Source organism: Rhea pennata, chromosome 36 (genome assembly GCF_028389875.1).
Source record: "Rhea pennata isolate bPtePen1 chromosome 36, bPtePen1.pri, whole genome shotgun sequence".
In the NCBI taxonomy this organism is placed as follows: Eukaryota; Metazoa; Chordata; class Aves; order Rheiformes; family Rheidae; genus Rhea; species Rhea pennata.
This window is the reverse complement of record NC_084698.1, coordinates 355,769-381,322: the sequence shown is the minus strand read 5'-3', so window position 1 is coordinate 381,322 and position 25,554 is coordinate 355,769. Positions and strand designations below refer to the sequence as shown.

At 62.9% G+C, this 25,554-nt stretch overlaps 2 protein-coding genes across 3 annotated transcripts; one reads left to right on the top strand and one right to left on the bottom strand.

The window, feature by feature from the left end:
- Positions 1 to 4,249: 4,249 nt before the first annotated feature.
- LOC134152971 (cytochrome c oxidase subunit 6B1) lies at positions 4,250 to 10,627 on the bottom strand. 2 transcript variants are annotated; one of them, XM_062598742.1, is made up of 4 exons: positions 10,517 to 10,627; positions 9,189 to 9,300; positions 8,054 to 8,154; positions 4,250 to 4,466 (listed from the first exon to the last, which is right to left on the bottom strand). In XM_062598742.1, the coding sequence occupies exons 2-4, from the start codon at positions 9,292 to 9,294 to the stop codon at positions 4,413 to 4,415; spliced, it is 261 nt and encodes an 86-aa protein (XP_062454726.1). In that variant the 5' UTR covers positions 9,295 to 9,300; positions 10,517 to 10,627; the 3' UTR covers positions 4,250 to 4,412. The 2 variants fall into 2 exon arrangements, with proteins under 2 accessions (XP_062454726.1, XP_062454727.1); XM_062598743.1 differs by having other exon boundaries at positions 9,189 to 9,318; positions 10,517 to 10,604.
- Positions 10,628 to 11,832: 1,205 nt separating this feature from the next.
- FBL (fibrillarin) lies at positions 11,833 to 25,288 on the top strand. Its single transcript, XM_062598732.1, has 9 exons — positions 11,833 to 11,886; positions 14,023 to 14,094; positions 15,204 to 15,365; positions 16,854 to 16,948; positions 18,998 to 19,168; positions 19,865 to 19,997; positions 21,036 to 21,148; positions 23,247 to 23,392; positions 25,112 to 25,288. Exons 1-9 carry the CDS (start codon positions 11,841 to 11,843, stop codon positions 25,131 to 25,133), a joined length of 960 nt encoding a protein of 319 aa, XP_062454716.1. The 5' UTR covers positions 11,833 to 11,840; the 3' UTR covers positions 25,134 to 25,288.
- Positions 25,289 to 25,554: the final 266 nt, after the last annotated feature.

The window sequence follows — 25,554 nt, the reverse complement described above, 5'->3', positions numbered from 1 at the left end:
GTGAGTCCGGGGTGGGGTGGGGGTGGCGGGCGCCGTGGACACCATGTCCGTCCGTGGTGTCTCCTACACGTCTGTCCATCCATGATAACCCTACGTGTCCATCCATGGTGTCTCCTACATGTCTGTCCATCCATGGTGTTCTGTACATGTCTGTCCATCCGTGGTGTCCCCTACATGTCCATCCATGGTGTCTCCTACACATCTGTCCACCCATGGTGTCCCCTACATGTCTGTCCTTCCATGACAACCCTACGTGTCCATCCATGGTGTCTCCTACACGTCTGTCCATCCATGGTGTTCTATACATGTCTGTCCATCTGTGGTGTCCCCTACATGTCCATCCGTGGTGTCCCCTACATGTCCATCCATGGTGTCTCCTACACATCTGTCCACCCATGGTGTCCCCTACATGTCTGTCCTTCCATGACAACCCTACGTGTCCATCCATGGTGTCTCCTACACGTCTGTCCATCCATGGTGTTCTATACATGTCTGTCCATCTGTGGTGTCCTCTACATGTCCATCCGTGGTGTCCCCTACATGTCCATCCATGGTGTCTCCTACACATCTGTCCACCCATGGTGTCCCCTACATGTCTGTCCTTCCATGACAACCCTACGTGTCCATCCATGATGTCTCCTACACATCTGTCCATCCATGGTGTTCTATACATGTCTGTCCATCTGTGGTGTCCCCTACATGTCCATCCATGGTGTCTCCTACACATCTGTCCATCCATGGTGTCCCCTACATGTCTGTCCTTTCATGGTGTCTCCTGTCTGTCCATCCATGACAACCCTACGTGTCCATCCATGGTGTCCCCTACATGTCTGTCTGTCCATGGTGTTCTATACATGTCTGTCTATCTGTGGTGTCTCCTACACGTCTGTCCATCCATGGTGTCCCTTACATGTCTGTCCATCCATGCTGTCTCCTATGTGTCTGTCCATCCATGAGAACCCCACATGTCCATCCGCGGTGTCTCCTACACGTCTGTCCACCCGTGACAACTCTACACGTCCATCCCTGAGGTCCCCTACGCATCCGTCCCCTGCAACAACCGGACACCTGTGGCATCCCCACGTGTCCCTCTGTGATGTCTTCTACACGTCTCTTCATCCTTGATGTCCCTGTGTGTCCATCCTACGTGTCCGCCCAAGGAGGGACCTACGCGTCCCTCCACGTCTTCCACCTCCGTGTCCCACTGCCACCTCCTCATCCCACCGCTACCCCGCCCACGCGTCCCCTCCGCGACATCCGCCGCCCGTCGCTGACCCCCCTCTCCGTGTCCCTTCTCCCCACCCGCAGCGTTGCGGTGTCCCCCCCACAGCCGCTACGCGCTGTGCGTCGAGTCCTGTCCCTCGGGCTGCGCCAGGACGGGCGGCCCCGGCGCCTGCCCCGCCGGGTGCCGCGAGGGCTGCCGCTGCCGCCCGGGCTTCTTCCACGCCGGCGACGCCTGCGTCCCCGTGGAGAACTGCGGCTGCTTCCACCACGGGAGGTACCTCCAGGTGAGGAGACCCCAGGGGGACGAGGAACGGGGACAGGAACGTGGCGGGTGGAGAAAGCGTAAGAGGAGGAGGGATGGAGAGATGGATGGAGAAACCATAGAAGAAGGCTGGCTAGATGGAGGGATGGACAGACAGGTGGAGAAACCACAAGAGGGGCGGAGAAACCATGAAAGAAGGACGGATGGATGGATGGAGGGATGTACAGATGGATGGAGAAATCATTGAAGGATGGATGGATGGAGAGGCGGACGGATGGAGAGAGAGGTAGATGGATGGAGGGATGAACGTACGCAAAGATGGATGGGTGGATGCAGAGATGGATGGACAGACGGATGGAGAGATGAATGGACAGACGGAGCCAGGGATGGATGGAAGGAGCCATGGATGGATGGATGGAGACAGACGGATGGATGGAGACATGGATGGATGTTTGGTGACATGGATAGATGGGTGGAGACATGGATGGACGGATGGATGGAGATGGACGGATGGAGACATGGATGGACGGATGGATGGAGACGTGGATGGATGGAGATGTGGATGGATGGAGACAGGGATAGATGGAGACAGGGATGGATGGATAGAGACATGGATGGAGACATGGATGGATGGGCATGGATGGATGGGGTGGATGGATGGAGACATGGATAGATGGATGGAGACAGAGATGGATGGAGACATGGATGGATGGAGACAGATGGATGAATGGAGATGGAGACGTGGATGGATGGAGATGGATACATGGAAACAGGGAGGGATGGATGGACGGAGACATGGATGGATGCAGACAGGGATGGATGGATGGAGATGGATGGATGGAGACAGGGATGGATGGAGACAGGGATGGATGGAGACAGGGATGGATGGATGGATGGATGGATGGATGGAGACAGGGCTGGCTGGATGGAGATGGATGGATGGATGGATGGATGGATGGAGACAGGGCTGGACGGACGCGTGTTTGGGCAGACAGAGCGACGGATGGAGAAACCGTTCGGGACAGACGGACGAAAGCCCCCGGAGTGAAAGATGGATGGGTGGGGGAGGGGAAGGGCTGGAGAAGAGGACGGACGGACGGACGGAAAGACGGAAGCCGCCCTGACCCCCCTCCCCCCCCCCCCCCTCCGTGTCCCCCTCCTTGACCCCACAGCCGGGCACCTGGGCGCTGGAGCCGGGCTGCCGGGAGCGTTGCCGCTGCGAGCCGCCGGCCGGGCCGAGGTGCGAGGCGGCCGCCTGCCCCCCGGGGACGACGTGTGGGGCGCGGGCCGGGCGCCGGCGCTGCGTCGCCGCCCCCCTCGCCAAAGTCGCCCCCCGGCGCTGCCCCTCGGCCACCTAGACGGAGCGCGGGGCGGGCGGAAACGGAGCCGGTCGGGGGGGAGGGTGGGGGGACGTGGGCCCCATAGGGTGCTCCGGGTGGGGCAGGAGGACCCAGGCGTCCGGGTGGTGGGGAGCGAGGGGGAACGTGGGCCCCATAGGGTGCTCTGGGGCGGGAGGACCCAGGTGTCCGGGTGGTGGGGAGGGAAGGGGAAACGTGGGCCCCATAGGGTGCTCCAGGGGGACCCAGATGTCCACGTGGGTGGTGGGACAGGTCCCATGGAGCACCCCAAGGGGCCAAGTGTCCAGGACCAGCCCCATAGAGCACCCTGAGGACCCAGGTGTCCACATGGGTGGTGGGACAGGTCCCATGGAGCACCCCAAGGGGCCAAGTGTCCAGGACCAGCCCCATAGAGCACCCCGAGGACCCAGGTGTCCACATGGATGGTGGGACAGGTCCCATGGAGCACCCCAAGGGGCCAAGTGTCCAGGACCAGCCCCATAGAGCACCCCGAGGACCCAGGTGTCCACATGGATGGTGGGACAGGTCCCATGGAGCACCCCAAGGGGCCAAGTGTCCAGGACCAGCCCCATAGAGCACCCCGAGGACCCAGGTGTCCACATGGATGGTGGGACAGGTCCCATGGAGCACCCCAAGGGGCCAAGTGTCCAGGACCAGCCCCATAGAGCACCCCGAGGACCCAGGTGTCCACATGGATGGTGGGACAGGTCCCATGGAGCACCCCAAGGGGGCAAGTGTCCAGGACCAGCCCCATAGGGCACCCCGAGGACCCAGGTGTCCACATGGGTGGTGGGACAGGTCCCATGGAGCACCCCAAGGGGGCAAGTGTCCAGGACCAGCCCCATAGAGCACCCCAAGAGCACAGATGTCCGCGTGGGTGGTGGGACAGGTCCCATGGAGCACCCCAAGGACCCAGGTGTCCACATGGATGGTGGGACAGGTCCCATGGAGCACCCCAAGGACCCAGGTGTCCATGCAGGTGGTGGAACAGGTCCCATGGAGCACCCCAAGGGGCCACGTGTCCAGGTGGGTGGTGGGACAGGTCCCATGGAGCACCCCAAGGGGCCAAGTGTCCAGGACCAGACCCACAGAGCACCCCAAGGGCCCAGGTGTCCACATGGATGGTGGGACAGGTCCCATGGAGCACCCCAAGGACCCAGGTGTCCATGTGGGTGGTGGGACAGGTCCCATGGAGCACCCCAAGGGGCCAAGTGTCCAGGACCAGCCCCACAGAGCACCCCAAGGGCCCAGGCGTCCGGGCAGAGGGAGCTGCCCCCGCTTTCCCCCAAGGACTGTTTTAATAAAGCTTCTGGCTCCACCCACAAGAGTCTGTCATGGCTCCGCCCCCCCCCCCCCACAAGGAGACCCAGGCATCCAGGGGGCAGGTCCTAAACGGAGACCGGGACCAGTTTAACCCTTTATTAGCGGCGTCACCACCCCCGGTGACGGCTGCGTCCCCTCCCCACCCAGTGACACCCGTGTCACCCCGCTCTGGGGCCCGGTGACGCCCACGTCACCTCCCGGTGACGCCTCTGTCACTCGCCGCGACACCCCGGGGCCGGGGCCGCTCAGATCTTGCCGGGGAAGGTCCCCTCCTCGCGGTACTCGTCCCACGTTGTCACCTGCGGGGTGACACGGTGACGTCACGGGGGCCGTGGCGACGGCCCGGGCGGCACCGTGAGGGTCACGAGGACCGCGGTGACCTCATGGGGGCATGGTGACACTATGGGGGACACCAAGAGGGTCACAAGGACCGTGGTGACATCGTGAGGGACACAATGACACCATGGGGGACACCAAGAGGGTCACAAGGGCCACACTGATGTCATGAGTGACACAATGACACCATGGGGGACACCAAGAGGGTCACAAGGACCGTGGTGACATCGTGAGTGACACAATGACACCATGGGGGACACCAAGAGGATCACAAGGGCCACAGTGACATCGTGAGCGACACAATGACACCATGGGGGACACCAAGAGGCTCACAGGCACCGTGGTGACATCATGAGGGATGCAGTGACATCAGCGGGGACACCAAGAGGGTCACAAGGACCGTAGTGACATCGTGAGGGACACAATGACACCATGGGGGACACCAAGAGGGTCACAAGGACCATAGTGACATCGTGAGGGACACAATGACACCATGGGGGACACCAAGAGGGTCACAAGGGCCACAGTGATGTCATGAGCGACACAATAACACCATGGGGGACACCAAGAGGGTCACAGGTACCATGGTGACATCATAAGGGATGCAGTGACATCAGCGGGGACACCAAGAGGGTCACAAGGACCGTAGTGACATCGTGAGGGACACAATGACACCATGGGGGGCACCAAGAGGGTCACAGGTACCGTGGTGACATCATGAGGGACACAATGACACCATGGGGGACACCAAGAGGGTCACAAGGGCCACAGTGACATCGTGAGGGACACAATGACACCATGGGGGACACCAAGAGGGTCACAAGGACCGTGGTGACATCATGAGGGACACAATGACTCCGCAGTGGACACCAAGAGGGTCACAAGGACTGTGGTGACACCACGAGGAGACAAGGATTGTGGTGAGATCGTGGGGCACATGGTGACGACAAGGACAACCACGATGCCCCAGGGGACGCAGTGACATCATGGGGAGCACAAAGAGCTCGGTGACATCAGGAGGGACGTGGTGACACCACGGGGGACACCAAGAGGGGCCCAAGGACTACGGTGATGTCATGGGGGGGGGGCCACGGTGACACCACGGAGGATGTGGAGACTGCGAAGAGCTCACGGGTCTCGTGGTGACACCGCGGAGAACGCGGTGACGTCGTGAGAGACGCAGTGACGTCACGTGGGTCACGGGGACCACAGTGATGCCACGGGGGACATGCTGTGGGGACACCACGGTGACACCACGAGGGACGTAGGGGCACCATGGGGACGCTGTGGGGGACCCAAGGACACTGGGGACTCTGTGGGGACGCTGAGGGCTGCGGTGGCATCACGGGGGACTTGGGGACAGTGGGGACACTACAGCCACGCCGCGGTGGCAGTGGAGACGCCATGGTGACACCATGGGGGACCTGAGGGCCCTGGGGACACCACTGTGACACCACGGGGGGCACTGGGGATGCTATGACGACCCTTCCATGGGGAAGGACCCCAATGACGCCGCAGGGACCCATAGGTGCCACCACAGGGGACCCGAGGGCACCGAGGACACCCCGGTGCCAGCACAGGGGACCCATAGATGCCACCACAGGGGACCCAAGGGCACCGAGGACACCCTAGTACCACCACAGGGGACCCATAGATGCCACCACAAGGGACCCAAGGGCACTGAGGACACCCCGGTGCCACCACAGGGGACCCATAGATGCCACCATAGGGGGCCTGAAGGCACCGAGGACACCCTGGTGCCACCACAGGGGACCCATAGATGCCACCATAGGGGACCCGAGGGCACCGAGGACACCCTGGTGCCACCACAGGGGACCCATAGATGCCACCACAGGAGACCCGAGGGTGCCGAGGACACCACGGTGCAACCACACGGGACCCATAGATGTCACCACAAGGCACCCGAGGGCACTGAGGACACCCCGGTGCCACCACAGGGGACCCATAGCTGCCACCACAGGAGACCCAAGGACGCCCCGGTGCCACCCCAGGGGACACCGAGGGCACCGAGAACACCACGGTGCCACCACACGGGACCCATAGATGCCACCACAAGGGACCCGAGGGCACTGAGGACACCCCGTTGCCACCACAGGGGACCATAGATGCCACCACAAGGGACCTGAAGGCACCAAGGACACCCTGGTGCCACCACAGGGGACCCATAGATGTCACCACAAGGGACACAAGGGCACCGAGGACACCCTGGTGCCACCACAGGGGACCTGAGGACGCCGAGGACACCCCGGTGCCACCACAGGGGACCCATAGATGCCACCACAGGGGACACAAGGGCACCGAGGACACCCTGGTGCCACCACAGGAGACCCATAGTTGCCACCACAGGGGACACAAGGGCGCCCCGCTGCCACCCCAGGGGACCCAAGGGCGCCGAGGACACCACGGTGCCACCACAGGGGACCCATAGATGTCACCACAAGGGACCTGAGGGCACCGAGGACACCCCGGTGCCACCACAGGGGACACAAGGGCACCGAGGACACCCTGGTGCCCCCACAGGAGACCCATAGTTGCCACCACAGGGGACCCAAGGGTGCCGAGGACACCCCGGTGCCACCACAGGGGACCCATAGATGCCACCACAGGGGGCCTGAAGGCACTGAGGACACCCTGGTGCCACCACAGGAGACCCATAGTTGCCACCACAGGGGACCCAAGGGTGCCGAGGACACCCTGGTGCCACCACAGGGGACCCATAGTTGCCACCACAGGGGACACAAGGGCACCGAGGACACCCTGGTGCCACCACAGGAGACCCATAGTTGCCACCACAAGGGACACAAGGGCGCCCCGCTGCCACCCCAGGGGACCCAAGGGTGCCGAGGACACCCCGGTGCCACCACAGGGGACACAAGGGCACCGAGGACACCCTGTTGCCACCACAGGAGACCCATAGTTGCCACCCCAGGGGACCCAAGGGTGCTGAGGACACCACGGTGCCACCACAGGGGACCCATAGATGCCACCACAGGGGGCCTGAAGGCACTGAGGACACCCTGGTGCCACCACAGGGGACCCATAGATGCCACCCCAGGGGACCCAAGGGTGCTGAGGACACCACGGTGCCACCACAGGGGACCCATAGATGCCACCACAGGGGGCCTGAAGGCACTGAGGACACCCTGGTGCCACCACAGGGGACCCATAGATGTCACCACAAGGCACCCGAGGGCACTGAGGACACCCCGGTGCCACCACAGGGGACCCATAGCTGCCACCACAGGAGACCCGAGGACGCCCCGGTGCCACCCCAGGGGACACCGAGGGCACCGAGAACACCACGGTGCCACCACACGGGACCCATAGATGCCACCACAGGAGACCCAAGGGCACTGAGGACACCCCGTTGCCACCACAGGGGACCCATAGATGCCACCACATGGGACCTGAAGGCACCAAGGACACCCTGGTGCCACCACAGGGGACCCATAGCTACCACCACAGGGGACCCGAGGACGCCCCGGTGCCACCCCAGGGGACGCCGAGGACGCCGGCGCCGGACACTCACCCAGGAGGTGGGACACAGGGACTTGTAGACGCGGTAGTACCACTGGCAGGGGCCGGCGTCCGCCCCCTTGGCCGCCATCGCCTTCTGGCAGCGGTGGAAATCTGGGGGGGACGGGACGGGACAGAGGGGCATCTTGAGGGGCCCAGGCGTCCGGGCGAGGGGGCCCAGGCGTCCGAGGGGCCCAGGCGTCCGGGCGAGGGGGCCCAGGCGTCCCTACCACCGTCGCGCTCCCTCCGGCCGAGCGAGCGGCACCCAAGGATCAACCCCCCCCCCAGCGGGCCCAGGCGTCCGGGACCTCCCCCGAAACCCCTCCGCCCCATGGCCACGGGAAGGGGCCCAGGCGTCCGGGCGAGGGGGCCCAGGCGTCCGAGGGGCCCAGGCGTCCGGGCGAGGGGGCCCAGGCGTCCCTACCGCCGTCGCGCTCCCTCCGGCCGAGCGAGCGGCACCCAAGGATCAACCCCCCCCCCAGCGGGCCCAGGCGTCCGGGACCTCCCCCAAACCCCTCCACCCCATGGCACGGGAAGGGGCCCAGGCGTCCGGGCGAGGGGGCCCAGGCGTCCGAGGGGCCCAGGCGTCCCTACCGCCGTCGCGCTCCCTCCGGCCGAGCAAGCGGCACCCAAGGATCAACCCTCCCCCAGCGGGCCCAGGCGTCCGGGACCTCCCCCGAAACCCCTCCGCCCCATGGCCACGGGAAGGGGCCCAGGCGTCCGGGCGAGGGGCCCAGGCGTCCGAGGGGCCCAGGCATCCGGGCGAGGGGGCCCAGGCGTCCCTACCGCCGTCGCGCTCCCTCCGGCCGAGCGAGCGGCACCCAAGGATCAACCCTCCCCCAGCGGGCCCAGGCGTCCGGGACCTCCCCCAAACCCCTCCGCCCCATGGCCACGGGAAGGGGCCCAGGCGTCCGGGCGAGGGGCCCAGGCGTCCGAGGGGCCCAGGCGTCCGGGCGAGGGGGCCCAGGCGTCCCTACCGCTGTCGCGCTCCCTCCGGCCGAGCAAGCGGCACCCAAGGATCAACCCCCCCCCCAGCGGGCCCAGGCGTCCGGGACCTCCCCCGAAACCCCTCCGCCCCATGGCCACGGGAAGGGGCCCAGGCGTCCGGGCGAGGGGCCCAGGCGTCCGAGGGGCCCAGGCGTCCCTACCCAGGTAGTTCTGCCAGCAGTTCTTGGTCTGGTTCTGGTTGGGGAAGCGGCTGTCGAACGGCGCCGTGCGGTAACGCCGCAGCTTCGCCTCGATGTCGTCGGCCATCGTTAGCTGCGGAGCTCGTTAGCGCTTGGGGTTAATTAGCAGTCCGAAGGGGGTGGTGGTGGGGGGGCGCTCATTAGCCAGGGGTTCGTTAATGGGGGGGGGGGGGGGGGTTGGGGGTTAGTAGGGCTCCTTAATGAGGAGGTTCGTTAGCACACAGCTCGTTAACAATGGCAGGTAATTAGCAGTATTCGTTAGCAAGAGAGCTCGTTAATGGGGGTTGTTAGCAGGGGGCATTAGAGTGGGGTTCATTAAAGCAAGTTAATTAAGGGGGTTCAGTAATAGGGACCGTTAATGAGGTTCATTAGTAGGGGACGTTAGCAAGGCCTCGTTAACAGAGTTCATTAGTGCAGGGCTCATTAGCAGGGTTAATTAGCCTAGAGGCTCGTTAAGAGGATTCATTAGCAAGCGGCTCATTAGTGGGGGACGTCGTTAACACGGTTCACTAACGACGGTAACTAGTGGGGGCTCGTTAATGGGGGCTCGTTTATGGGGGCTCGTTAATGGCCAGGGCTAACGAAGGTGCCTGGCAAGGCTGGAGCAGGCCGAGGGGAGCTCCCAGTGCTCCCAGTATCCTCCCAGTAACCCCGACTACCCCCCCTCGTTTCTCCCAGTGCTCCCAGTATCCTCCCAGTAACCCTGCCTCCCCCTACCCCAGTGCTCCCAGTAAGCCTGGCTCCCCTCCCAGTAATGCTCGCTACTCCTCTCCCAGTGCTCCCAGTAACCCTGGTGCCCCGCCTTCTCCCAGTGCCCCCAGTAACCCCGGCTCCCCCCCCCCGCTTCTCCCAGTGCTCCCAGTAACCCTGGCTCCCCCCCCTTCTCCCAGTGCCCCCAGTAACCCCGGCTCCCCCCACACACTTCTCCCAGTGCTCCCAGTAACCCTGGCTCCTCCCCCCCTCCCAGGTCTCCCAGTAACCCTGGCTCCTCCCCCCCACTACAGTGCTCCCAGTAATCCGGGATCCCCCTCTCCCAGTGTTCCCAGTAACCCTGGCTCCTCGACCCCCATCCCAGTGCTCCCAGTAACCCTGGATCCCCCTCTCCCAGTGCCCCCCAGTGCTCCCAGTAACCCCAGTTCCCCCATTTCCCAGCACCCCCCCGCCTCTCAGTCCCGCCATTTCCCAGTGCTCCCAGTAACCCCGTCTTCCAGTGCTCCCAGTCCCCCCCAAAGCCCTCCCAGTGCTCCCAGTTCCCTCCCAGTGCTCCCAGTTCCCCCCTCCCCCCTCACCGAGTCGCGCCGCTTCCTCAAAGTGACTTTCACCGCCGCCGCCCTCACACCGGAACCAGCGAGACGCCTGCAGAGACAGCGCAGAGCGGCGCAGGAAGTGACGCGGTACGCAGCTGCAATGGGCGGGCGGAGCCACTGAGACGAGGCGGCTAGAGCGGCCTCAGCGGCGGGGAGGATTGCGGCGGCCATAGAGAGGAGGCGGGAGGACGGAGTGGCGCCAGGGAGAAAATGGCGGCGAAGAAGCTGCACGTGTCCCACCGGGAGAACCCCCAAATCCCGCATTTCTACCCCCCAAAAAATCCCGCATTTCTACCCCCAAAATTCCTTCCAGTACCCGCCAGATCCCCCATCTCTACCCCAAAACTACCCAAAGGACTTACTCAGATTCCAAAATCCCCCAATCCTGCCCCAAAACACCTCCCAGCGCCCCCAAATCCCCTATTCCTGCCCCAAAACACCTCCCAGCGCCCCCAAATCCCCCATTCCTGAACCCAAAACACCTCCCAGCACCCCCAAATCCCCTATTCCTGCCCCAAAAACACCTCCCAGCACCCCCAAATCCCCCAATCCTGCCCTAAAACACCCCCCAGCGCCCCCAAATCCCCCGTTCCTGCCCCCAAAACACCTCCCAGCACCCCCAAATCCCCCATTCCTGACCCCAAAACACCTCCCAGCGCCCCCAAATCCCCCAATCCTGCCCCCAAAACACCCCCCAGCGCCCCCAAATCCCCCATTCCTGCCCCCAAAACACCTCCCAGCACCCCAAATCCCCCATTCCTGCCCCAAAATACCTCCCAGCGCCCCCAAATCCCCCAATCCTGCCCTAAAACACCCCCCAGCGCCCCCAAATCCCCCATTCCTGTCCCCAAACACCTCCCAGCACCCCAAATCCCCCATTCCTGCCCCAAAACACCTCCCAGCGACCCCAAATCCCCCATTCCTGTCCCCAAACACCTCCCAGCACCCCAAATCCCCCATTCCTGCCCCCAAAACACCTCCTAAACCCCCAAATCCCCCATTCCTGCCCCAAAACACCCCCCAGCGCCCCCAAATCCCCCGTTCCTGCCCCACCCCCTCCCAGGACCCCCACTCCCGCCCCCCAAACGCCCCCTGATTCCAATTCGCCCAGTGTGGGGGGTGCTGGGGGCGATTTGGGGCCTTTTCGGGGTGGTTTGGGGCCTTCCCCTCCCCTCCCCCCCCCGGTGTGGGCACTTCCGCCCGGCCCCGCCGCGGCGTCGCGAGCGTCTCGGCGCATGCGCGAATCCCTCCCCGGAGGAGCTGCGCGGTGACGTCAGCGCCGCGCGGGCTTTTCCGGTTCCGGCGCATGCGCGAACCGCTCGCGTGGAGCAGCGGCGGCGGGATGCGGCCCGGTGGGTGGTGTGGGGGCAACTGGGAGGGACTGGGAGCGACTGGGGGAATTGGGAATGCAGGGATGGGGCTGGGAGTGAACTGGAGGGCACTGGGAAGGAACTGGGAGGCTACTGAGGGCAACTGGGAGGGAGCTGGGGACAACTGGGATTAAACTGGAGGGCACTGGAGGCATCTGGGGGCAACTGGAAGTGAACTGGAGGGCACTGGGAGGCTACTGAGAGCAACTGGGAGGGAGCTGGGGGGACTGGAGGCACCTTGGGGCAACTGGGAGTGAACTGGAGAGCAGTGGGAGGCTACTGGAGGCAGCTGGGAGGGAGCTGGGGGGACTGGAAGCAGCTGGGAGGGAGCTGGGGGCAACCGAGAATGAACTGGAGGGCACTGGGAGGCTCCTGGGGGCACCTGGGAGGGAGCTGGGGGGACTGGAGGCACCTGGGAGGGAGCTGGGGGCAACTGGGAGTGAACTGGAGGGCACTGGGAGGCTACTGAGGGCACCTGAGAGGGAGCTGGGGGGACTGGAGGCACCTGGGAGGGAGCTGGGGGCAACTGGGAGTGAACTGGAGAGCACTGGGAGGCGACTGAGGGCACTTGGGAGGGAGCTGGGGGGACTGGAAGCAGCTGGGAGGGAGCTGGGGGCAACTGGGAATGAACTGGAGGGCTCTGGGGAGGAACTGGGAGGCTCCTGGGGGCAACTGGGAGGGAGCGGGGGGGGGGACTGGGAGACGATTAGGGGGAAATAGGGGCAACTGGGAGGGAGCCAGCAGGGACTAGGAGGGAGCTCGGGGGACTGAGAGAGACTGGGAGGTTACTGGGGGGAACTGGGAGAGACTGGAAGGACCTGGAGGTGTTTGCAGATGCTGAGGAGCCCTGGGAGGGAACGGGAGGGGCACTGGGAGGGAACTGGGAGGCACTAGGAGGGAACGGGAGGGGCACTGGGAGGGAACTGGGAGGCACTAGGAGGGAACGAGGGGGCACTGGGAGGGAAATGGGAGGTACTGGGAGGGAACGAGGGGGTACTGGGAGAGAACTGGGAAGCACCGGAGGTATTTGGAGAACCTAGACCAGGATTAGGGAGCAGTGGGAGGGAACTGGGAAATACTGGGAAGCAACTAGGGTGCATTGGGAGATGCTAGGAGGGACTGGAGGGAGCTGGGAGGGAACTGGGTGCACTGTGAGGGGCTATGGGGTGCTGGGAGGGAGCTGGGAGATACTGTGAGAGAACTGGGGGCACTGGGAGGGAGCTGGGAGGTACTGTGAGAGAACTGGGGGCACTGGGAGGGAGCTGGGAGATACTGTGAGGGAACTGGGGGCACTGGGAGGGAGCTGGGAGATACTGGGAGAGAACTGGGGGCACTGGGAGGGAGCTGGGAGGTACTGTGAGAGAACTGGGGGCACTGGGAGGGAGCTGGGAGATACTGTGAGAGAACTGGGGGCACTGGGAGGGAGCTGGGAGATACTGTGAGGGAACTGGGGGCACTGGGAGAGAGCTGGGAGATACTGTGAGGGAACTGGGGGCACTGGGAGGGAGCTGGGAGATACTGTGAGGGAACTGGGGGCACTGGGAGGGAGCTGGGAGATACTGTGAGAGAACTGGGGGCACTGGGAGGGAGCTGGGAGATACTGTGAGGGAACTGGGGGCACTGGGAGGGAGCTGGGAGATACTGTGAGGGAACTGGGGGCACTGGGAGGGAGCTGGGAGACACTAGGAGGAAACTGGGAACACTGGGAGGGGGCTGGGGGGCACTGGGAGAGGACTGGAGACACTGGGCGCTGCAGGAGAGGGCTAAGGGGGAAACTGGGAGAGGTAGGAATGGACTAGGGGGAACTGGGAGACACTGGGGCACTTGAAATACTGGGAAGGACTGGGAACTACTAGGCATACTGGGAACAAACTGGGAGCGATTGGGAATATTGGGAGTAATACTGGGAGGCAGTAAAGGAACTAGAGCAACTGGGAGGGAACTGGGCAGACTGGGAGCGAACTGGAGGTGGTTTGGGATGGGAGGGGATACTGGGAGGCAGGAGGAGACTGGGAGGGAAATTAGAGCAACTGGGAGGGGACTAGGTGGACTGGGAGAGGACTGGGGCACCAGCCCAGTGCTCCCAGTTGCCCCAGTTTGAGCGCCCGCCTCTGGCAGGTTTTAGCCCCCGGGGGGGCCGCGGAGGCTTCGGGGACCGGAGGGGACGCGGCGGCTTCCGAGGGGGCCGAGGTGAGTGCCGCCCCCTCCCAGTATGACCAGTGCTCCCAGTATGACCAATCTTAGCAGCTCTGGGGATGCCAGGGCCAGGGAGGAAGCTCCCACCCTGGCCCAGTGTGCCCAGTATGCCCAGTGGGGCGCTGGGGCCTGTTCCAGTCCACCCAATGGGACTCTGCGCCCCTTCCCAGTCTGCCCAGTAGCTCGCCCATCCCTTCCCATTGCTTCCCAGTGCTGTCTCAGTGCACGCAGTAGCTCCCCAGTCTACCCAGTTCCTCTCCGCATTCATCCCAGTGTACCCAGCTGCTCCTCTGCCCCCTCCCAGTCCGTCCAGTTGCTTCCCTGTGCGCTCCCATTGCTCTGTGGGCACTTTCCAGTCTGTCCAGCTTGTTCTTTAGTCCTTCCCAGTCTGCCCAGTAGCTCTCCCAACCCCTCCCAGCACATCCAGTTGCTTCCCTGTGCATTCCCATTGTGTCCCAGTCCCCTCCCGGTCTGCCCAGTGGCTCCCCAGTCTCTTCCCAGTGCGCCAGTAGCTCTCCCATCCCTTCCCAGTCTGCTCAGTACTTCCCCCGCCTCCTCCCAGTTGCTTTCCGTCCCCTCCCAGTTTACCCAGTTGCTTCCCTGGGCGCTCCTATTGCTTCGTTGTCTGTTCCCGTTCTGCCCAGTAGCTCTCCCATCCCCTGCCAGTCTGCCCAGTCTCTCCCAGTCCCCCCACCCAGTCTACCCATTGAGGCTCTGGATGTCTTCCCAATCTGCCCACTCCATCTCAATCCCCTCCCAGTCTGCCCAGTAGCTCTCCCAGTCTGCACAGTGGGAGTCTGGGTTCCCCCTCCCAGTCTGCCTGGTTCCCCTCAGTCTGCGCCCAGACTGCCCAGTAGCTCTCCCAGTCTGCCCAGTGAGGCTCTGGGTGCCCTTCTAGTCTGCCTAGTCACTCCCAATGTCCACCCAGTCTCCTCCCAGTCTGCCCAGTATGTCTCTCAATCTGCCCAGTAGGGCTCTGGGTCCCTTTCTAGTCTGCCCAGTCCCTTTCCCAGTCCGCCCAGTGGCTCCCCTGCTCCTTCCCAGTCCTCCCAGTCCCCACCGCCAGGCGGGGCCTCGTTAACGCCGCTGCCCGGCCCCCGCAGGTGGCGGTTTCAAGTCCCCCGGCGGGGGCGGCCGTGGCGGTTTCGGTGGCGGCCGAGGAAGAGGAGGCCCCGGCCGGGGGGGCCGGGGGGGTCGCGGCGGAGGCGGCCGCGGCGGCTTCAAGGGCGGCAAGAAGGTGACGGTGGAGCCTCATCGGCATGAAGGTACCGGGGGCCCAGGCGTCCGGGACGGGGTGGGGGGTGGGAAGGGCTGGCAGCACGTGTGGGGGGTAAATGGGGCATTTTGGGGTGGCCTGGAGGCAGTTGGGGGGATCAGGAGCAGCTGGGGGGGGGCGTGGGGCAGTTAGAGAGGTCTGGGGTCAGTTGTGGGGCGCCGTGGGTCAGTTGGAGAGGTCTGGGGTCAGTTGTGGGGCGCCGTGGGTCAGTTGGAGAGGTCTGGGGTCAGTTGTGGGGCGCCATGCGTTAGCTGGGGAGGTCTGGGGTCAGTTGTGGGGCACCGTGGGTCAGCTGGGGAGGTCTGGGGACAGTTGGGGGGGCACTGTGGGTCAGTTGGAGAGGTCTGGGGTCAGTTATGGGGCACTGTGGGTCAGTTAGAGAGGTCTGGGGTCAGTTGTGGGGTGCCGTGGGTCAGCTGGGGAGGTCTGGGGACAGTTGGGGGGGCACTGTGGGTCAGTTGGAGAGGTCTGGGGTCAGTTATGGGGCACTGTGGGTCAGTTAGAGAGATCTGGGGTCAGTTGTGGGGTGCCGTGGGTCAATTAGAGAGGACTGGGGGCAGTTGTGGGGCTCCGTGGGTCAGTTAGAGAGGTCTGGGGTCAGTTGTGGGGTGCCGTGGGTCAGTTAGAGAGGTCTGGGGTCATTTGTGGGGCGCCGTGGGTCAGTTAGAGAGGTCTGGGGGCAGTTGTGGGGCTCCGTGGGTCAGTTAGAAAGGTCTGGGGGCAGTTGGGGGGCGCCGTGGGTCAGTTAGAGAGGTCTGGGGGCAGTTGTGGGGCACCGTGGGTCAGTTAGAGAGGTCTGGGGGCAGTTGGGGGGCACCATGGGGCAGTTAGAGAGATCTGGGTGCAGTTGTGGGGTACCGTGGGGCAGTTGTGGGGCACCGTGGGACAGTTAGAGAGGTCTGAATGCAGTTGGGGGGTACCGTGGGGCAGTTAGAGAGGTCTGGGTGCAGTTGGGGAGGTGCCGTGGGGCAGTTGTGGGGCACCGTGGGTCAGCTAGAGAGGTCTGGGGTCAGTTGTGGGGCGCCGTGGATCAGTTAGAGAGGTCTGGGGTCAGTTGGGGAGGTGCCGTGGGGCAGTTGGAGAGGTCTGGGGTCAGTTGTGGAGCGCCGTGGGTCAATTAGAGAGGTCTGGGGTCAGTTGTGGGGCACCGTGGGGCAGCTAGAGAGGTCTGGGGTCAGTTGTGGAGCGCCGTGGGTCAGCTAGAGAGGTCTGGGGTCAGTTGTGGGGCGCCGTGGGTCAGTTAGAGAGGTCTGGGGGCAGTTGTGGGGCGCCGTGGGTCAGCTAGAGAGGTCTGGGGGCAGTTGTGGGGCGCCGTGGGTCAGCTAGAGAGGTCTGGGGGCAGTTGTGGGGCGCCGTGGGTCGGTTAGAGAGGTCTGGGGGCAGTTGTGGGGCTCCGTGGGGCAGCTGGGGGGGCTCCGTGGGGCAGTTGTGGGGCGCCGTGGGGCAGCTGCGTCCCCCCGACCCCGTCTCCTCCCAGGGGTCTTCATCTGCCGGGGGAAGGAGGACGCTCTGGTCACCCGCAACATGGTGCCCGGCGAGTCCGTCTACGGCGAGAAGAGGATCTCCGTGGAGGTGGGGGGCAACTGGGAGGCACTGGGAGCAACTGGGAGGCACTGGGGACAACTGGGAGGGTGCTGGGAGGCACTGGGAGGCCGTTGGGGGCACCTGGGAAGCGTAGGAGAGACTTGGGAGGGCACTGGAGGCTACTGGAAGGCATCGGGGGAGGACTGGAGGCAACTGGTGAGGGACTGGGGGTTACTGGGAGGGTTCTGGGAGGCACCTGGAGGGCAGTAGGGGCAGTCGGGAGGGATTGGGGGCAACTGGGAGGCACTGGGGACAACTGGGAGGGTGCTGGGAGGCACTGGGAGGCCACTGGGGGCACCTGGGAAGCGTAGGAGAGACTTGGGAGGGCACTGGAGGCTACTGGAAGGCATCGGGGGAGGAGTGGAGGCAACTGGTGAGGGACTGGGGGTTACTGGGAGGGTGCTGGGAGGCACCTGGAGGGCAGTAGGGGCAGCTGGGAGGGATTGGAGGCAACTGGGAGGATGCTGGGAGGCACTGGGAGGCCACTGGGGGCACCTGGGAAGCATAGGAGAGACTTGGGAGGGCACTGGAGGCTACTGGAAGGCATTGGTGGAGGAGTGGAGGCAACTGGTTAGACACTGGGGAGGGACTGGGGGTTACTGGGAGGGTGCTGAGAGGCACTGGGAGGCCACTGGGGGCACCTGGGAAGCGTAGGAGAGACTTGGGAGGGCACTGGAGGCTACTGGAAGACATTGGTGGAGGAGTGGAGGCAACTGGTTAGGCACTGGGGAGGGACTGGGGGTTACTGGGAGGGTGCTGGGAGGCACTGGGAGGCCGTTGGGGGCACCTGGGAAGCGTAGGAGAGACTTGGGAGGGCACTGGAGGCTACTGGAAGGCATCGGGAGAGGAGTGGAGGCAACTGGTTAGACACTGGGGAGGGACTGGGGGTTACTGGGAGGGTGCTGGGAGGCACTGGGAGGCCGTTGGGGGCACCTGGGAAGCGTAGGAGAGACTTGGGAGGGCACTGGAGGCTACTGGAAGGCATTGGTGGAGGAGTGGAAGCAACTGGTTAGGCACTGGGGAGGGACTGGGGGTTACTGGGAGGGTGCTGAGAGGCACTGGGAGGCCATTGGGGGGCACCTGGGAAGTGTAGGAGAGACTTGGGAAGGCACTGGAGGCTACTGGAAGGCATCGGGAGAGGAGTGGAGGCAACTGGTTAGGCACTGGGGAGGGACTGGGGGTTACTGGGAGGGTGCTGAGAGGCACCTGGAGGGCAGTAGGGGCAGCTGGGAGGGATTGGAGGCAACTGGGAGGGCACTGGGGGCAACTGGGAAGTATTTGTGTAAGTGTAGGAGGCACTGAGGGGAACTGGGCCTACTGGGAGGCACTGGGGGAGGACTTGGGGAGGAACTGGGAGGGACTTGGGGACAACTGGGAGGAGCCAAGAGGGACTGGAAGGCATCTGGAAAAAAGTGGGGAGAACTTGGAGGACACTGGGGGGCAACTGGTCGTGACTGGGGGGACACTGGGAGAAACAAGGAGGTGGCACTGGGGGAAACTGGAAGCTCTGGGAGATACCAGGGACGACGAGTCCTTGGGGTGTCCCCAGGCTGGTGACACCGAGGTTGATTGACACCTGGACCTTCTCGGTCCCCAAACTGGGGGCACTGAGAGGTGGCACTGGGCGGTGTGAAGGTCCTGGGGGTGTCACCAGCGGGGGGGGGGGACAACTTCTGAAGGTGCCACCACCACGGGTGACGGGTCCTTGAGGTGTCCCCAGGCTGGTGACACCGAGGTTGATTGACACCTGGACTTCTTGGTGTCTCCAAACTGGGGACACTGGGTGGTGCGAAGGTCCTAGGGGTGGCACCACCAGCAGTGACACCTTCTGAAGGTGTCATCACCGGGGATGACAGGTCCTTGGGTGTCACTTGTCCCCAGGGCGGTGACGCCAAGGTGGAGTAGCAACACGTGGACCTTCTCAGACTCCAAACTGGGGGCGCTGGAAGGTCTCGGGAGCGTCACCGCTAGGGGTGACAGATCCCGGGGCCGTCACCGGTGAGGGTGACGAGTCTCGGGGTTGTCCCCTGTCCCCAGGACGGTGACACCAAGGTGGAGTACCGCGCCTGGAACCCCTTCCGCTCCAAACTGGCAGCCGCCATCTTGGGGGGCATCGACCAGATCCACATCCGCCCGGGGACGAAGGTCCTCTATCTGGGTGCCGCCTCGGGGACGACCGTGTCCCACGTGTCCGACATCGTGGGACCGGTAAGGACCCCTCGCCGGACTTGGGGGGGGGGACAGGATTGCGATCTCCTTGGGGACGTCGGCGTGGTGTCCCCGGGGCAAGGCAACGTGGGGACGGAGTTGCGATCTCCTTGGGGACATCTTCGTGACATCCCGGGGCAAGGGGACGCAAGCATGGGGTCTCCTTGGGGGACGTCGCTGCGGAGACCCGAGCGAGGGGACGGGTTGTGATCCCCCTGCCGTGGGGACGTCTTAGTGGTGTCCCAAGGTTGAGGACACTTGGGGACGGGGTGTGATGATCCCCTTGGGGACATCTGCACGGCGTGATGCCTTTGGAGGACATCACCGTGGCCTGCTGGAGGTGAGAGGACGCCGGGGCGGGATTGTGCGTCCCTTGGGGACGTCGCTTTGGGGTGAGAGGACGTGGCGAGAGGGTCGTGACCACCTTGGGGCCATCCCGGTAGCATCTGGGGACAGGAGGAACTTGGAGATCCTGAGGTTGTCCTGGCGGGTGGCAGGTTGGTGTCCCCAGAGATGGTTTTGCCCCAACGTTGTCGCCCACAGGGAGCAAATCCACGTTCCCCCTCTTCACGCTGTCCCCACTGGGCACGGCCACCGTGTCCCCAAGGGGGTGACGCTCGAGCTCGGGGACCCCTGAGGGATGTCCCCGCAAGGTGGGGCTGACCTTCCCGTCCCCTGTCCCCACCCCACCCCAAGGAGGGACTGGTTTACGCCGTCGAGTTCTCCCATCGCTCCGGCCGCGACCTCATCAACGTGGCCAAGAAACGCACCAACGTCATCCCCGTCATCGAGGACGCCCGGCACCCCCACAAGTACCGCATGCTCATCGGTGAGCCTGGCCGTGGGGGGTCCACGTTTGGGGGGGGGGCGGGGGGGTCTTCAGGGGTTTGGGGGTGGAGGGGAGGAGGTCCTACAGAGATATTTGGGGGGGTCTTAGTGCCTCCAGGAGAGGATTTTGGAGGTCCTGGGGGCATCTTAGAGGTGCAGGTGGTGGGTTTGGAGGCATCTCGGTGCACCTGGGAGTGGTTTCTGGTGGTGGCTTCGGGGCTGGGGGAACCGGAGGTGAGTTTGGGGTGGTTTTGAAGTTCCTAGAGAGGTGTCTTGGGGGTCCCAGTTTGTCTAGGAGAGGATTTTGGAGGTCCTGGGGGCATCCTGGAAGTGCAGGTGGGAGGTCTGGGGGCATCTTGTGGCAACTGGAGAGGTTCTGGGGGGGGATCCTAAGAGTTGTTCTGGAGTTTGGGGGGATCTAGAGGGGGATTTAGGGAAGGGGTTGGGGGTCTAGGAGAGGTTTTGGGGGTTCTGAGGGCACCGTGGAGATGCAAGTGGTGGATCTGGGGGGGTCTCTCGGTGCATCTGGGAGAGGTTTCTGGTGGGGTTTCAGGGAGCGGAGGAAGACCTAAGGTGGGTTTAGTGTTAAGTTTGGGGGGTCCTGGAGAGGTGTCCTGGGGTCCCAATGCCACTAGGAGAGGATTTAGGAGGTCCTGGGGACATCTTGAAGATGCAGGTGGTGGGTTTGGGAGGCGTCTCAGTGCACGTTGGAGAAGTTTATGGAGGTCCAGTTGGGTGTTTGGGGTTTTGAGGGGCTACAGGAGGGTTTAGGATGAAGATTTGGAGTCTTAAGGCAGCTTTGGAGAAGGTTCCAGGAGCGACTTAGATGCTTCTCGGTGTCTTGAGAAGTTTCTGCTGGTGGTTTGGGCATCAGAGGGTGTTTTGGAGACCACAGAGAGGTTCTTTTGGGGTGGGAGGAGGGTCCAGGAAAGGGTTTGGAGACATCTCGGGGGGGTTTGAGTGTGGTGGTGGTGGGTTTTGGGGAGGTCCCAGGTGCCCCTCCAGCCACCACCACCGTCACCCGTCCCGTGGTGCCCAGGCATGGTGGACGTGATCTTCGCGGACGTGGCGCAGCCTGACCAGTCGCGCATCGTGGCCCTCAACGCCCACAACTTCCTGCGCAACGGCGGCCACTTCGTTATCTCCATCAAGGTAACGAGCAAGGGCTGGTCGCCGACCACTGATGGGCCGGTGACCACCAGTAATGACCAGTTATTGGCTGGCGACCACCAGTAATGACCAGTTATTGACCAACAATAACCAAAAATGGGCCAATGACAACCAGTGACAACCAGCAATGGACCAGTGACAACCAGCAATGGTCCGGTGACAACCAGCAATGACCAGTAATGGGTCAGGGACAACCACTGATCAGGCAGTAATGGACCAGTGAGAACCAGTAACAGAACAGTAACAACCAGTAACAGGACGATGACAACTGGTAGCGACTGCTGATGAGGTGGCAGCACTGGTTAGCACCAGTAACAGACCAGTGGCATCTAATAGCAAACCAGTAAGACAGCAGTGATAACCACTAGAGACCAGTAAGTGCCGGTGACAACCAGTAACAGCCCAAGCAAAAAGGAAGTGGCAACCAGTAAGGACCAGTAACAGGACAGTGATGGCCAGTGACAGGCCAGGAATAGCTGGTAACAACCAGTAACAGCTCAGGGCCTCCCAGTAATGACCAGTAACACCATACAGACAGTCCAGTAGTGACCAGTAAGAGCCTAAGGGCTCACAGGAAAAGCCCAGGGCCCCCAGTAATAACCAGTAACAGCCTGGAGAGAGTCCAGTAATGACCAGTGACAACCAGTGACAGCCCAGGGGTTCCCAGAGTCTCCCAGTAATGACCAGTAACACCCTAAGGGCAGCCCAGTAGCAACCAGTAACAATGTAGGGGCTCCCAGTAGTGACGAATAACAGCACAGGGCTCCCCAGTAGCAACCAGTAAAGGCCCAGTAAGAACCAGTAGTGCCAGAGTACAGCCTGGGGGCGGGGGGGGGATTCCCCCCCCCCAGCCCCTATTCCTGCCCTGTGACTCCTTGTTTTGGGGGGTTTCACCCCAAAAATCCCCATTTTTGGTTATTTTCACCCCAGGACTCCCCATTTTGGGGGGCATTTTACCCCCCCCATCCCCATTCCTACCCCAAAACTCCCCATTTTTGGTTATTTTCACCCCAGGACTCCCCATTTTCAGGGGATTTTACCCCCTCCCTCCCCAATCCCCATTCCTACCCCAAAACTCCCCATTTTTGGTTATTTTCACCCCAGAACTCCCCATTTGGGGGGGGATTTTACACCCCCTCATCCCCATTCCTACCCCCAAAACTCCCCATTTTTGGTTATTTTCACCCCAGAACTCCCCATTTTGGGGGGGATTTTACACCCCCCAATCCCCATTCCTACCCCCAAAACTCCCCATTTTTGGTTATTTTCACCCCAGAACTCCCCATTTTGGGGGGATTTTACACCCCCCAATCCCCATTCCTACCCCCAAAACTCCCCATTTTTGGTTATTTTCACCCCAGGACTCCCCAGTTTGGGGGGGATTTTACACCCCCCAATCCCCATTCCTACCCCCAAAACTCCCCATTTTTGGTTATTTTCACCCCAGAACTCCCCATTTTGGGGGGGATTTTACACCCCCCAATCCCCATTCCTACCCCAGAACTCCCCATTTTTGGTTATTTTCACCCCAGGACTCCCCAGTTTGGGAGGTGGGATTTTACACCCCCCCCCCCAATCCCCATTCCTACCCCAAAACTCCCCATTTTTGGTTATTTTCACCCCAGAACTCCCCAGTTTGGGGGGGATTTTACACCCCCCCCATCCCCATTCCTACCCCCAAAACTCCCCATTTTTGGTTATTTTCACCCCAGGACTCCCCAGTTTGGGGGGATTTTGCCCCCCCCCCCCCCCCAATCCCCATTCCTACCCCCAAAACTCCCCATTTTTGGTTATTTTCACCCCAGGACTTCCCAGTTTGGGGGGAATTTTGCCACCCCAATCCCCATTCCTACCCCAGAACTCCCCATTTTTGGTTATTTTCACCCCAGAACTCCCCAGTTTGGGAGGTGGGATTTTACACCCCCCCCCAATCCCCATTCCTACCCCCAAAACTCCCCATTTTTGGTTATTTTCACCCCAGGACTCCCCAGTTCGGGGGGAATTTTGCCACCCCAATCCTCGTTTGCCTCATTTTGGGGGATTTTACCCCGTTTTGCCCCCTTTTTTTCCGCCCCCCCAGGCCAACTGCATCGACTCGACGGCGGCGCCCGAGGCCGTTTTCGCCTCCGAGGTGAAGAAGATGCAGCAGGAGAACATGAAGCCCCAGGAGCAGCTCACGCTGGAGCCCTACGAGCGCGACCACGCCGTGGTGGTGGGCGTCTACAGGTGCCACTGGGAGCTACTGGGAGCTACTGGGAGCTAGAGGGAGGGCTGGAGCGGGCCTTGGGAGTGGCGCTGGAGACCTCCGGGAGGGGACGGGCGTTGGTGCTGGTGGCCACGGGGCGCCTGGGGGACGTTGGGGAAGCATCGGAGGTGAGGAGAGGGGACGGGGACGGTCTTGGGGACGTGGGGACACCTTGGTCTGTCTTGGGGACACGATGAGGGTGAGGAGATACAACGGGGACGGTGTGGGGGACACGGGGACACCTTGGTCTTGGGGGACACAAGAGGGACCTCAGGGACACGATCAGGGTGAGGAGACACAACGGGGACAGTGTGGGGGACGTGGGGACACCTTGGTCTTGGGGGACACAAGAGGGACCTCAGGGACACGATCAGGGTGAGGAGACACAACGGGGACGGTGTGGGGGACGTGGGGACACCTTGGTCTTGGGGACACGATGAGGGTGAGGAGACACAACGGGGACGGTGTGGGGGACGTGGGGACACCTTGGTCCCTCTTGGGGACACAAGAGGGACCTCAGGGACACGATGAGGGTGAGGAGACACAACAGGGATGGACGTAGGGGACATGGGGACACCTTGGTCTTGGGGACACAAGAGGGACCTCAGGGACACGGTCAGGGTGAGGAGACACAACAGGGATGGACGTAGGGGACATGGGGACACCTTGGTCTGTCTTGGGGACATGATCAGGGTGAGGAGACACAACGGGGACGGTGTGGGGGACGTGGGGACACTTTGGTCTTGGGGACACAAGAGGGACCTCAGGAACACGGTCAGGGTGAGGAGACACAACAGGGATGGACGTAGGGGACGTGGGGACACCTTGGTCTGTCTTGGGGACACGATGAGGGTGAGGAGACACAACGGGGACGGTGTGGGGGACGTGGGGACACGATGAGGGTGAGGAGACGCAACGGGGACGGTGTGGGGGACACGGGGACACCTTGGTCTTGGGGGACACAAGAGGGACCTCAGGGACACGATCAGGGTGAGGAGACACAACAGGGAGGGACATGGGGACACCTTGGTCTTGGGGACACAAGAGGGACCTCAGGGACACGATGAGGGTGAGGAGATACAACGGGGACGGTGTGGGGGACGTGGGGACACCTTGGTCTTGGGGACACAAGAGGGACCTCAGGGACACGATGAGGGTGAGGAGACACAACAGGGATGGACGTAGGGGACATGGGGACACCTTGGTCTGTCTTGGGGACACGATGAGGGTGAGGAGACACAACGGGGACGGTGTGGGGGATGTGGGGACACCTTGGTCTGTCTTGGGGACACCTTGGTCTGTCTTGGGGACACAGACGGATGACGTTTGGGTGAGGGGACACAACAGGGACAAGCATGGAGGGGAGGGGACACCCCAAGGCCACCGGAGGTGACACGGGGGGGTGATGGAGGGGTGGGGACACCCCAAGGCCACCGGAGGTGACACGGGGGGGGTGATGGAGGGGTGGGGACATGCGGTGACACCTCTGGTGTCACCAGAGGTGACACGTGGGGGGGGTGACGGAGGGGTGGGGACACCCCAAGGCCACCGGAGGTGACACGGGGGGGGGTGATGGAGGGGTGGGGACATGTGGTGACACCTCTGGTGTCACCAGAGGTGACACGTGGGGGGGGTGACGGAGGGATGGGGACACCCCAAGGCCACCGGAGGTGACACGTGTCCCCCCCCCCCATCCCCAGGCCGGCGCCGAAGCAGAAGTGACACCATCTTCGTCCCCTTCCTCCTCCTCCTCCTCCCCCCTCCCTGACGGCGCTTTGGACCCTTCGGTTTGGGGCGAAATCTCGCCGTTTTGGGTGGTTTTTTTCTTTTTTTTTGTGCCGCGCCGGGTTTTTATTAAAAACAGAGAGAAAAAAGCACCTGGGGGGGGGGCTCGTGGCTCGGGGAGGGGGGGGATTATTACCCCCTGGGGGGCAGATTTGGAGGTTGGGGGGGGGGTGAGTTAATTACCCCCATGTATAATTGGGGGGGGGGTTATTACCCCCTGGGGGGCAGATTTGGAGGTTGGGGGGGTGAGTTAATTACCCCCATGTATAATTGGGGGGGGGTTATTACCCCCTCTGGGGCAGATTTGGAGGTTGGGGGGGCAGTTGTTTGCCCTCCAGGGTAGGTTGGGGGGGGTTAT